Source organism: Macaca mulatta, chromosome 12 (assembly GCF_049350105.2).
Source record: "Macaca mulatta isolate MMU2019108-1 chromosome 12, T2T-MMU8v2.0, whole genome shotgun sequence".
Classification (NCBI taxonomy): Eukaryota; Metazoa; Chordata; class Mammalia; order Primates; family Cercopithecidae; genus Macaca; species Macaca mulatta.
In genome coordinates, this window is record NC_133417.1 from 76,312,441 (window position 1) to 76,324,619 (window position 12,179).

The 12,179-nt window shown below is 38.3% G+C and overlaps 1 protein-coding gene across 1 annotated transcript in view; it reads right to left on the minus strand.

The window, feature by feature from the left end:
* Positions 1 to 12,179, minus strand: part of METTL8 (methyltransferase 8, tRNA N3-cytidine) — a 101,088-nt gene that overhangs the window by 35,060 nt on the left and 53,849 nt on the right. The window contains 1 exon segment of the mRNA XM_028830838.2: positions 3,082 to 3,173. Within this exon segment, the coding sequence (XP_028686671.1) occupies positions 3,082 to 3,173 (92 nt within the window).

Here is a 12,179-nt window from a genome sequence, read left to right on the forward strand (position 1 = left end):
ATATGCCAACAGTGAACAATCTGAAAAAGAAATCAAGAAAGTAATCCCATTTCCAATAGCTACAAAGAATATAAGATACCTAGAAAACAATTTAATCAGAGACGTGAAAGATCTATACAAGGAAAACTATAAAACATTCATAAAAGAAATTAAAGAGGACATTAAAAAATGGGAAGATATTCCATGCTGATGGGTCCAAATAATTAATATTGTTAAAATGACAACTCTACCCAAAGCAATTTATAGATTCAATGGAATCCCAATCAAAATACCTATGATATTCTTCACAGAAATAGAAAACAAAATAACAAAATCCTGAAATTTTTTTTTCTTTTTTTTTTTTTTTTTTTGAGACAGGTTCTCACTCTGTCACCCAGTCTGGAGTACAGTGGCACAATGACAGCTTACTGCAGCCTCAAACTCCCGGGTTCAAATGATCCTCCAGCTGTAGCCCCATGAGTAGCTGGGACTACAGGCCCATGACCACAACACTTGTTTTCTGTAGAGACAGGTTTTTGCCATATTGCCCAAGCTGGTCTTGAACTCCTGGGCTCAAGCAGTCCTTCAGTCTAGGTTTCCCAAAATGCTGGGATTACAAGTGTGAGCCACTTGTGCCTGGCCCCTACAATTTTTATAGAACCACAAAAGATGCAGAATAGCCAAAGCAATCCTGAGCAAAATGGACAAAGCTGAGGCCAGGTGTGGTGGCTCACACCTGTAATCCCAGCACTTTGGGAGGCAGAGGTGGGGGATCACTTGAGGTCAGGAGTTCAAGACCAGCTTGACCAAAACCCTATCTCTACTAAAAATACAAAAATTAGCTGGGTGTGGTGGTGGGCACCTGTAATCCCAGCTACTGGGGAGGCTGAGACAGGAAAATTGCTTGAGCCTGGGAGGCAGAGGTTGCAGTGAGCCGAGAGTTGTGCCATTGCATTCCAGCCTGAGCAACAGAGAAAAACTCCGTCTCCGAAAAAAAAAAAAAAAAAAAAAAGCTGCAGGCATCTGACTTAAAAACATATTACAAAGCTACAGTAACCAAATTGGCATGGTACTGGCATAAAAACAGACACATTTACTGATGGAAGAGAATAGAGAACCCAAATATAAATCCATGCATTTACAACCAACCCATTTTTGACAAAGGTATCAAGTACATACAATGGGGAAAGGACAGTCTCTTCAATAAATGGTGCTGGGAAAACTGGAAAACTATAAGCAGAAGAATGAAACTAGGCTCTCATTTACTATATACAAAAATCAAATCAAAATGGACTACAGACTTAAATCTATGACCTGAAACTATGAAACTACTAGAAGAAAACATTGGGGGAAATGCTCCAGGACATTGGAGCATTTTTATTTGTCTATTTTGTCATTTGTCAAAAGATTTCAAAAGCAAAACCAAGCAAAGCAAAAATAGAAAATGGGATTATGTCACGCTAACAAGTGCCTGTACAGCAAAGAAACAATGAACAAAGTGAAGAGACAACCCACAGAATGGAAGAAAATATTTGCAAACTACCCATTTGACAAGGGATTAATGACTGGAGTATATTAAGGAGCTCAAACAACTCAATAGCCAAAAAAAAAAAAAAAATCAGATTTAAAAATGTGCAAGGTTGGGGCAGTGGTTCACTCCCATAACACCAGCACTTTGGGAGGATGAGGAGTTTCAGACCAACCTGGGCTGAGGTGGGAGGATCACCTGATCCCGGGCAAATTAAAGCTGCAGTGAGCCATGATCTCATCACTGTACTCCAGACTGGGCAACAAGACCCTGTCTCAAAAAAAAAAAAAAAAAAAAAAAAAAAAAAAGCAAAAGATCTGAATAGATATTTCTCAAAAGAAGACGTACAAATGGCCAACAGCTATATGAAAAAATGCTCAATATCACTAATCATCAGAGAAATGCAAATCAAAACCACAATGAGATATCATCTCACCTCAGCTAAAATGGCATACATCAAAAAGACATGGAATAATGAATGGATGCTGGTGAGGATGTGGAAGAAGGAGAACCTTCACACACTATTGGTGGGAATGTAAATTAGTATGACCGCTATGGAAAATAGTGTGGAGTTTCCTCAAAAAACTAAAAATAGAACTACCATATCATCTAGCAATGCCACTGCTAGGTATTTATCCAAAAGAAAGGACATCAGTATATCAAAGAGATAACTGCACTCCCATGTCTACTGCAGCTCTATTCATAGCAGCCATAACATGGAATGAACATTTCCTGTTTTGTTTTTTTTTTTTTTTGAGATGGAGTCTCACTCTATTGCCTGGCTGGAGTACAGTGGCGCAATCTTGGCTCACTGAAACCTCTGCCTCCCGAGTTCAAGTGATTCTCCTGCCTCAGCCTCCTGAGTAGCTGGGACTACAGGCATGTGCCACCACGCCCAGCTAATCTTTGTTATTTTTAGTAGAGACATGGTTTCACCATGTTGGCCAGGATGGTCTCAATCTCTTGACCTCATGATCTGCCCACCTCGGTCACCCAAAGTGCTGGGATTACAGGTGTGAGCTATAGCGCCCGGCTCTTGAGTTTTTTTCATGGTAGCATAGGCCAAGTTTTAAAAAGCCATTTATGAAGGTTGACAAGGCTTTACCTAAACTAAACTCAAATATAAAGGCCTTCAAGAAAACTGCCTTCAATCCTTACTGAAACTTTATATTTATCCTAAAACTTCAGCACCATTTTGATGTGACTTTATCTTCTTTGCTCAAAGTTTATAAATTTGTTCAAAGATCCTAGGAAGTGAAATGCATAATAGCATGGTAATAGCAGCATAGCAAGTGGAAAAGTTTAAAATTATGTTTTCATATTTTGTTTAAAATGCCACCCATGTGTATATCTCCCAGAAAAAGCAATAATATGACTACTCAAAGACCCAATTATAGGGTGAATACAAATTTCATTAACTTTGGTCCCACTACACTGGAAGAACTGGGAATTTTACCAAATGGAACAAGAGGAGGAAATCAGGAGAGGCTAAGAACTCTCAGAAGCAATGACATGAGGAGGAGGAAAAGTGACTAAAGCTCTGGCTCTAGGAGCTACAGCATACAGTTGGCTACCTTGCTCTTTGAGAAGGACTCGCACAGCTGAGTTTTCCTTTACTTTTTTTCTGGCTGCTGCTGCTTCTTCCTTAGACCACTGCATGTGATCCCTATTAAACAAATAAAAATAAAAAGATTGTAAAATATGCTTTATCATTGAAGAAGACAGAAAAAAGGTGACAGGGAACCACATCTTTCATTCTAGATTAGCTGAAGACAAATGATACAGACTAATTCCACATGGAATGAATACATTTTGTGTCAGATGTTCCTACTGATAGCGCTGGTACAACCCTGGAACTCCTACGATTCTTCTGTTTAAATCTGGTTGTGCTGCAAGCCCCAACTACCTCTGGGAAATGGCTGCTAAAGTAATGTCCTCAGAACACCCTGGTGTATGACTATTTGGGTGCTGGTATGGTTTGCTGGTTTTTACTCTAAGGCTAAATTTATTTGCCTTTTTGTTAATTTATGAACAGAACATTCTTCAGTAGTTTTTAAATGCTCCTCTTACAACACTTGTATTCTAACACTTTGCTGTCAAAGAGATGAAAGTTTAAAAATGTTTTGTACTTAGCCTGCAATTTTTAAAGTAACTTTAGATTTATTTTTCTTATTAGCTACTTTAAATTCTGTAAAAGGATTCATTTGCATTTAAGTGATAGAGTACTTGATATAGCATGTGAAAAGGTCACCTTTCTAAGTTCTGGCACTTTCTATAAGTATTTTTAGTTTCAGAATCTACTCTCCCTATGTGAGAAGATATTTTCTGCTGCAAAAAAAAAATGTCTTTCTTGGAATAGAAGCAACAACTGTATGCAAGAAAGGTAATTTTTTTTGTTTTGTTTTCACAAAGTTTGCATTTTTTTTTGCAATAGGTTAGACTCTAGGTAAAGCAATTTCCTGGAATAAACCAGGAATAATTTTTGTCACTAAACAATAAAAAAATTACATACCCCATATTCAAGTTGCATGTAGCCTAAAAGAAAAACCTTTAACATTATTATCATATGATATATGTAGTCACCTGACTGATGACAAGGGATAAATTATACAGTTCTTGAAAGTGCATCATGCTGTGACCAACTAACACTGAGCAGTCAGCATGATCATCATCATCATAATAATAATTACCATCATTTATTTATTACATATCAGGTATTGTAATAAGCACATTGCATACATATGTCTTATTTAATCCTTTCAAAAATCCTTTGGTAGGGTTATAATCATGCCCACTTTGCATAGTGGCTAACAGAAATGTAATAACTTATTCAAGGTTATATAGCCAGGAAGTGGCAGAAACAGAATTCACCTAGGTTTGTGTCACTTAAAAGTCCATCTTCTCAACTATTAGTCTATTATTTTCTACCATGGCAGTGGGGGACACAGAGAGACTTAAGATGTAATGTTTGCCCATCTTGGGTTTATATTCTGCTAGTACAGGCAAGTAAACAATAAGTAAATGATAATACAGTGGAGCATGAATGGCTAGCACCTGATGAAGGGGAGTGCAGCCAATTAATGCAGCTGGGGCAAATAGGAAGACTTGAGAGAAGGTAGGTTTGGGCTCAGGTTAGGAGGAAAAGTGGTGGAGCAAATTCATGTCACTCAGAAGCTGACAATACAGACAGTGCATACAGGGAACAGTTAAAAGAAACTCCATTTTGACTGGTTCTCTTGGACTACTGCAGATGAAGTTGGGAGCTGGATAATGGTCAGATTTCAGAGGATCTTAAATGTGGGGCTGAACAGTTAAGTAGTGTGCAAGACACAATGAAGTGGGGATGGACTGGAGGAAAAGCGACCAATTAGACTGTTGGAATGGTCTAGGAGTAATGAGTCCCAGGACTAAAGTGGTAGCAATGGAGAACAGGAAGGAAAGGGGGAGAGGGAGACACTGAAAACACTGAAATTAAGACCTAGAGATTAACTAGATATTGGAGAGAAGTGTAAGAGTTATGAATGATTCCAAGGTCTTAAAACTGAGTATCTAGGAAAGTGGGGGTAACAATGACAGAATGTGGAGTTGCATTGGGTGGAATGATGATAAGCATGGTACTATTTTAAGTAATGCTTATACAATCAGATATGAGAGGGTATATTCCAGTGACCTGGCTATAAATACTGAAGGTGAGAAACAGTTTTCCTTAACTAACTAACTAACTAACTAAATAACTAAATAAATAAATAAATCAAAACTGGTATGCTGCAGTCTCCAGGAAACGTGAATGAGAATGTTTTCAGAGTTTCATAGATAAAAGTTTAACCGCCAGTATTTAAATAACACTCAATCATGTACAAGCCAAATAATCATAAACAGCTTTGTCTCTTGCTTTAACAAATGAGATTAGAATAGGTTTTTTTTTTCTTTGACTTATTTTGACTTACTTTAACATATGCGAGCAATCACATACAAATTGGGGCTGGCAACTATACTTTAAATTCTGTATATATTAAATATACTATATTGAATACAATTACACGACAGTTGTGAAATTAAAGGCAACAAGCTATTTATTGAAAAAATAGTATTTCTAAGGTTAGGGATGAGTTTTTCATCTACAAATTTCTACCACATATAGGAAAGAAAATAGAACAATCTATTTCCCTGGAAAGAATCAAGCTGTAAGACAATAAGAGTATATGTGGTCTTCCACTTTAAGCATTTAAGCTTTTAGTTTAACTTGCTATTTCTTAAGTATTTAATAGATACAGTTATTTTTTAACTGTAACTTCCTTACCCTGTTCTTTATGTTACTTCATTTTCTTAACTGCTAAGTGAGGGGAATATTAAATCCTAAGTTCCTGCAGAACAGATTTTTTTTTACACTACAGTTACAGAATCCCCACAGAAACCTATAAAATGTTCCTACTGTATTTATGGGGACTTCCTCCAGCCCTGCTGCTTTATGGCAGTTCTTTATTTTGGAGGAACTGGATTCATGTATCCCAAAACCCAACAGCTGGCAATAAGAATCATACAACTTTTTATTAGTAATAATACAACTACAATAGAATTTAAGCATAGAAACAAATAATAAACAAACTGAAAATAATCAAGTATTTAACAGCAACAAAAACCAAAGGAAAAAAGTGGTTTATAGAGTTTGACCAATAAATTGTACTTCTGGGAACTTACTGAAATGAAGTAACTCAAAAGAACTAAGAAATTCTGTACAGGGAAATATTTGTATGAAGATATTCACTGGAACACTAAATATAATATTAGTAGCAAAAAATGAGAAACAACTTCAGTGATAGGGAAATGAAAAAATTATACTAAATCAAAGGAATATTATGCAGACATTAAGATAATAAATGACTATTACATGACAATATGGAAAAGTATTTATAAAATAACATGAGGTTAAAAAAGTAGATCCCCAAATTTTATGTATATATATCTTTTTTTTTTTTTTAGATGGAGTTGCTCTGTTGCCCAGGCTGGAGTGCAATTGCACAATCTCGACTCACTGCAACCTCTGCCTCCTGTGTTCAAGCGATTCTCCTGCCTCAGCCTCCCGAGTAGCTGGGATTACAGGCATGTGCCCCCATGCCCTGCTAATTTTTGTATTTTTAGTAGAGATGGGGTTTCACCATATTGGCCAGGCTGGTCTTGAACTCCTGACATCAGGTGATCCACCTGCCTTGGCCTCCTAAAGCGCTAGGATTACAGACGTGAGCCACCGTGCCCAGCCTATAACAAGTTTTAAAAAAACCTTTTTAGCCTTTGGAAAAACCTTTGACAGCCTCAAACTCCTGAGTTCAACCAATCCTTCAGCCTCAGCCTCCTGAGTAGCTGGGACTATAAGTGTATACCACTGTGCCCAGCTAATTTTTAAAATTTTTCAATTAATTTTTTTTTTTTTTTTGTAGAGACGGGTTTTGCTTTGTTGCCCAGGCTGGTTTCCAACTCCCTCATCAAGCGATCCTCCTGCCTTGGCCTCCCATACTGCTGGGATTACAGGCATGAGTGAGCCACCACACCTGCCTGAGTTCCTTAATTGTGTGACTAACAAAAAATACAAACATAGAGCCAATGCCTTCCTACTTTGCACGCAATGGGATGGAGGTCACAGCTGCTGAAGAAACCAATACCCACCTCCCTCATTAAGTATTCAGTGGGAACCTATATCTATCAGGCACTGGGCCTGTGAACTGGGGACACATCGATGAGAAGATTTGGTAGAACTCAAAATTTTGAGTGATTCTCCTACCTCAGCCTCCTATGTAGCTGGAATTATAGGCCGAGGCAGGCAGATCACAAGGTCAGGAGATCGAGACCATCCTGGCTAACATGGTGAAACCCCGTCTCTACTAAAAATACAAAAAATTAGCCGGGCGTGGTGATGAACGCTTGTAGTCCCAGCTACTCGGGAGGCTGAGGCAGGAGAATGGCGTGAACCCGGAAGGCAGAGCTTGCAGTGAGCCGAGATTGTGCCACTGCACTCCAGCCTGGGCGACAGAGTGAGACTCCGTCTCAAAAAAAAAAAAAAAAAAAATATATATATATATATATATTTTTTTTTTATATAAACCCAATACGGGAGGACCCAGATCCATAAAACAAGTTCTTAGAGACCTACAAGGAGACTTAAACTGCCACACAATAGTGGTGGCAGTTTTAACACCCCAGTGTCAATACTGGACAGATCAACAAGACAGAAAATGAACAAGGATATTCAAGACTTGAACTCAGCTCTGGATCAAGTGGACCTGATGGATATCTACAGAACTCTCCACCCCAAGACAACAGAATATACATTCCTCTAAAATAGACCACATAATTAGAAATACAACATTCCTCAGCAAATGCAAAAGAATTGAAATCATAACGAATGGTCTCTCAGACCGCAGTACAATCAAATTAGAACTCGAGATTTAAAAACTCTCTCAAAACCATACAACTACATGGAAATTGAACAACCTGCTCCTGAATGACTCCTGGGTAAATAATGAAATTAAGACAGAAATCAAAAAGTTCTTTAAAACCAATAAGAACAAAGTGACAATGTACCAGAATTTCTGGGATGCAGCTAAAGCAGTGTTAAGAGGGAAATTTATAACACTAAATGCCCACATTGGAAAGCTAGAAAGATTTCAAATCAAAACCCTAACATCACAATTAAAAGAACTAGAGAAGCAAGAGCAAACAAATCTAAAAGCTAGAGGAAGACAAGAAATAACTAAGACCAGAGCAGAACCGAAGGAGATAGAGACACAAAAAATCTTTCAAAAAAAAAATCAATGAATCCAGGAGCCAGTTTTTTGAAAAAAACTGATAAAACAGATAGACTGCTAACTAGACTAAGAAGAAAAGAGAGAAGAATCAAATAGACAAAAAATGATAAAGGGGATATTGCCACTGACCCATGGAAATACAAACTACCATCAGACAGTACTATAAACACTTCTAGGCAAATAAACTAGAAAATCTAAAGAAACTGATAAATTCCTGGACACATACACCCTCCCAACACTAAACCAGGAAGAAGTTCAATCCTTGAATAGACCAATAACAAGTTCTGAAATTGAGGTAGTAATAGCCTACCAACCAAAAAAAGCCCAGGACCAGGTAGATTCACAGCTAAATTCTACCAGAGGTACAAAGAGGAGCTGGTACCATTCCTTCTGAAACTATTCCAAACAATTGAAAAGGAGGGACTCCTCCCTAAGTCATTTTATGAGGCCAGCATCATCCTGATACCAAAACTTGGCAGAAACACAACAAAAAAAAGAAAACTTCAGGCCAATATCCCTGATGAACATCGATGCAAAAATCCTCAATAAAATACCGGCAAACTGAATCCAGCAGCACATCAAAAAGCTTATCCACCAATCAAGTTGGCTTCACGCCTGGGATGCAAGGCTGGTTCAACGTATGCAAATTAATAAGCGTAATCCATCACATAAACAGAACCAATGACAAAAATTACATGATTATTTCAATAGATGCAGAAAAGGCCTTCAATAAAATTCAACATCACTTCATGTTAAAAACTCTCAATGAACTAGGTATTGATGGGATGTATCTCAGAATAATAAGAGCTATTTATGACAAATCCATGGCCAATATCATACTGAATAGGCAAAAGCTGAAAGCATTCCCTTTGAAAACTGGCGTAAGACAAGGATGCCCTCTCTCACCACTCATATTCAACATAGTATTGGAAGTGCTGACCAGGGCAATAAGGCAAGAGAAAGAAATAAAGAGTATTCAAATAGGAAAAGAGCAAGCCAAATTGTCTCTGTTTGCAGATGACATGATCCTATATTTAGAAAACCCCATCGTCTCAGCCCAAAAACTCCTTTAGCTGATAAACGACTTCAGCAAAGTCTTGGGATACAAAATCAATGTGCAAAAATCACAAGCGTTCCTACACATCAACAACAGACTAGCAGAGAGCCAAATCATGAATGAACCCCCATTCACAATTGCTACAAAGAGAATAAAATACCTAGGAATACAGCTAATAAGGGACATGAAGGACCTCTTCAAGATGAACTACAAACCACTGTTCAAAGAAATAAGAGAGGACACAAACAAATGGAAGAACATTCCATGCTCACAGAGAGGAAGAATCAACATCATGAAAATGGCCATACTGCCCAAAGTAATTTATAGATTGATTCTATGTTATTCCCATCAAACTACTGTTGACTTTCTTCACAGAATTAGAAAAAACTACTTTAAATTTCATATGGAACTAAAAAAGAGCCCACATAGTGAAGACAATCCTAAGCAAAAAGAACAAAGCTGGAGGCATCATGCTACCTGACTTCAAACTATACAACAGGGCTACAGTAACCAAAACAGCATGGTACTGGTATCAAAACAGACATATAGACCAATGGAACAGAACAGAGACCTCTGTTAAACAGAGAAATAATTCCACACGTCTACAACCATCTGATCTTCAACAAACCTGACAAAAACAAGCAATGGGGAAAGGATTCCCTACTTCATAAATGGTGCTGGGAAAACTGGCCAGCCATATGCAGAAAACTGAAACCGGACTCCTTCCTTACACCTTATTCAAAAATTAACTCAAGGTGGATTTAAGACTTAAATGTAAAACCAAAAACCATAAAAACCCTAGAAGAAAACCTAGGCAATACCATTCAGGACATAGCATGGGCAAAGACTTCATGACAAAACACCAAAAGCAACTGCAACAAAAGCCAAAGTCGACAAATGGGATCTAATTAAACTAAAGGGCTTCTTGCACAGCCAAAGAAACTAGCATCAGAGTGAACAGGGAACCTACAGAATGGGAGAAAATTTTTGCAATCTACCCATCTGACAAAGGTCTAATATCCAGAATCTACAAGGTATTTAAACAAATTTACAAGAAAAAAAAATCAAAAAGTGGGCAAAGGATATGAGCAGACACTTCTCAAAAGAAGACATTTATGCAGCCAATAAACATATGAAAAAAAGCTCATAATCACTGATCATTAGAGAAATGCAAATCAAAACTGCAATGAGGTATCTCACGCCAGTCAGAATGGCGAGTATTAAAAAGGAAACAATAGATGCTGACAAGGCTGTGGAGAAATAGGAACACTTTTTTCTTTTTTTTTTTTTTTTTGACATGGAGTCTTGCTCTGTTGCCAGGCTGGAGTGCAGCAGCATGATCTTGGCTCACTGTAACCTCCACCTCCCAGGTTCAAGTGATTCTCCTGCCTCGGCCTTCTGAGTAGCTAGGACTATAGGCACACACCACCACACCCAGTTCATTTTTTTGTATTTTTAGTAGAGACAGAGTTTCACCATGTTGGCCAGGATGGTCTCCATCTCCTGACCTTATGATCCGCCCACCTTGGCCTCCCAAAGTGCTGGGATTACATGCATGAGCCACCACGCCCAGCTAGGAATGCTTTTACACTGTTGGTGGGCATGTAAATTAGTTCAACCATTGTGGAAGACAGTGTGGCGATTCCTCAAGGATCTAGAACCAGAAATATCATTTGACCCAGTAATCCCATTACTGGGTATACACCCAAAGGAATATAAATCATTCTACTATAAAGACACATGCACATATGTGCTTACTGCAGCATTATTTACAATAGCAAAGGCATGGAACCAACCCAAATGTCAATCAATGATAGACTGGATAAAGAAAATGTGGTACATATACACCATGGAATACTATGCAGTCATAAAAAAGAATGAGATCATGTCCGTTGCAGGGACTTGGATGAAGTTGGAAGCCATCATCCTCAGCAAACTAACACAGGACAAGAAAACCAGACACTGCATGTTCTCCCTCATAAGTAGGAGTTGAACAATGAGAACACATGGACACAGGGAGGGGAACAACATACACAGGGGCCTGTCGGCGGGTGGAGGGCAAGGGGAGAGACAGCATTAGGACAAATCCCTAATGCATGCAGGGCCTAAAACCTAGATGATGGGTTGATAGGTGCAGCAAATCACATGGCACATGTATACCTATATAACAAACCTGCACATTCTGCACATGTATCCCAGAACTCAAAGTAAAATTAAAAAAAAAAAAAGAAGAAAAAAAGAAAAGATGACTACAAGAAAAAAAAAATACACACACACACACACACACATATTTGGGCCAGGCGCAGTGGCTCATGCCTGTAATCCCAGCATTTTGGGAGGCTGAGGGGGGTGGATCACCTGACGTCAGAAGTTCAAGACCATCCTGGCCAACATGGTGAAACCTCATCTCTAATAAAAATACAAAAAATTAGCCAGGTGTGGTGGCGGGCGCCTGTAATCCCAGCTACTTGGGAGGCTGAGGCAGGAGAATCACTTGAACCTGAGAGGCAGAGTTTGCAGTGAGCTGAGATCGAGCCATTGTACTCCAGCCTGGGCAACAGAGCGAGACTCTGTCTGAAAAAAACAAACACACACAAAAACCCCAAAACACACACATGTGTACTGAACATGTAAAAAACAAAAAGAACTATGTAAGAAACAGGGTAAGAGGAATCAGATGATAAGTAAAATTTTTATATAAGGAAAATTATATAATGAAGAATTCTTGGGATCTGAACCCCATTAAGATTCTGGAAACTGTCTATTATTTAAGTGGGTTACATAATAGAAATCATGTTGCAACACACAGTCTTAC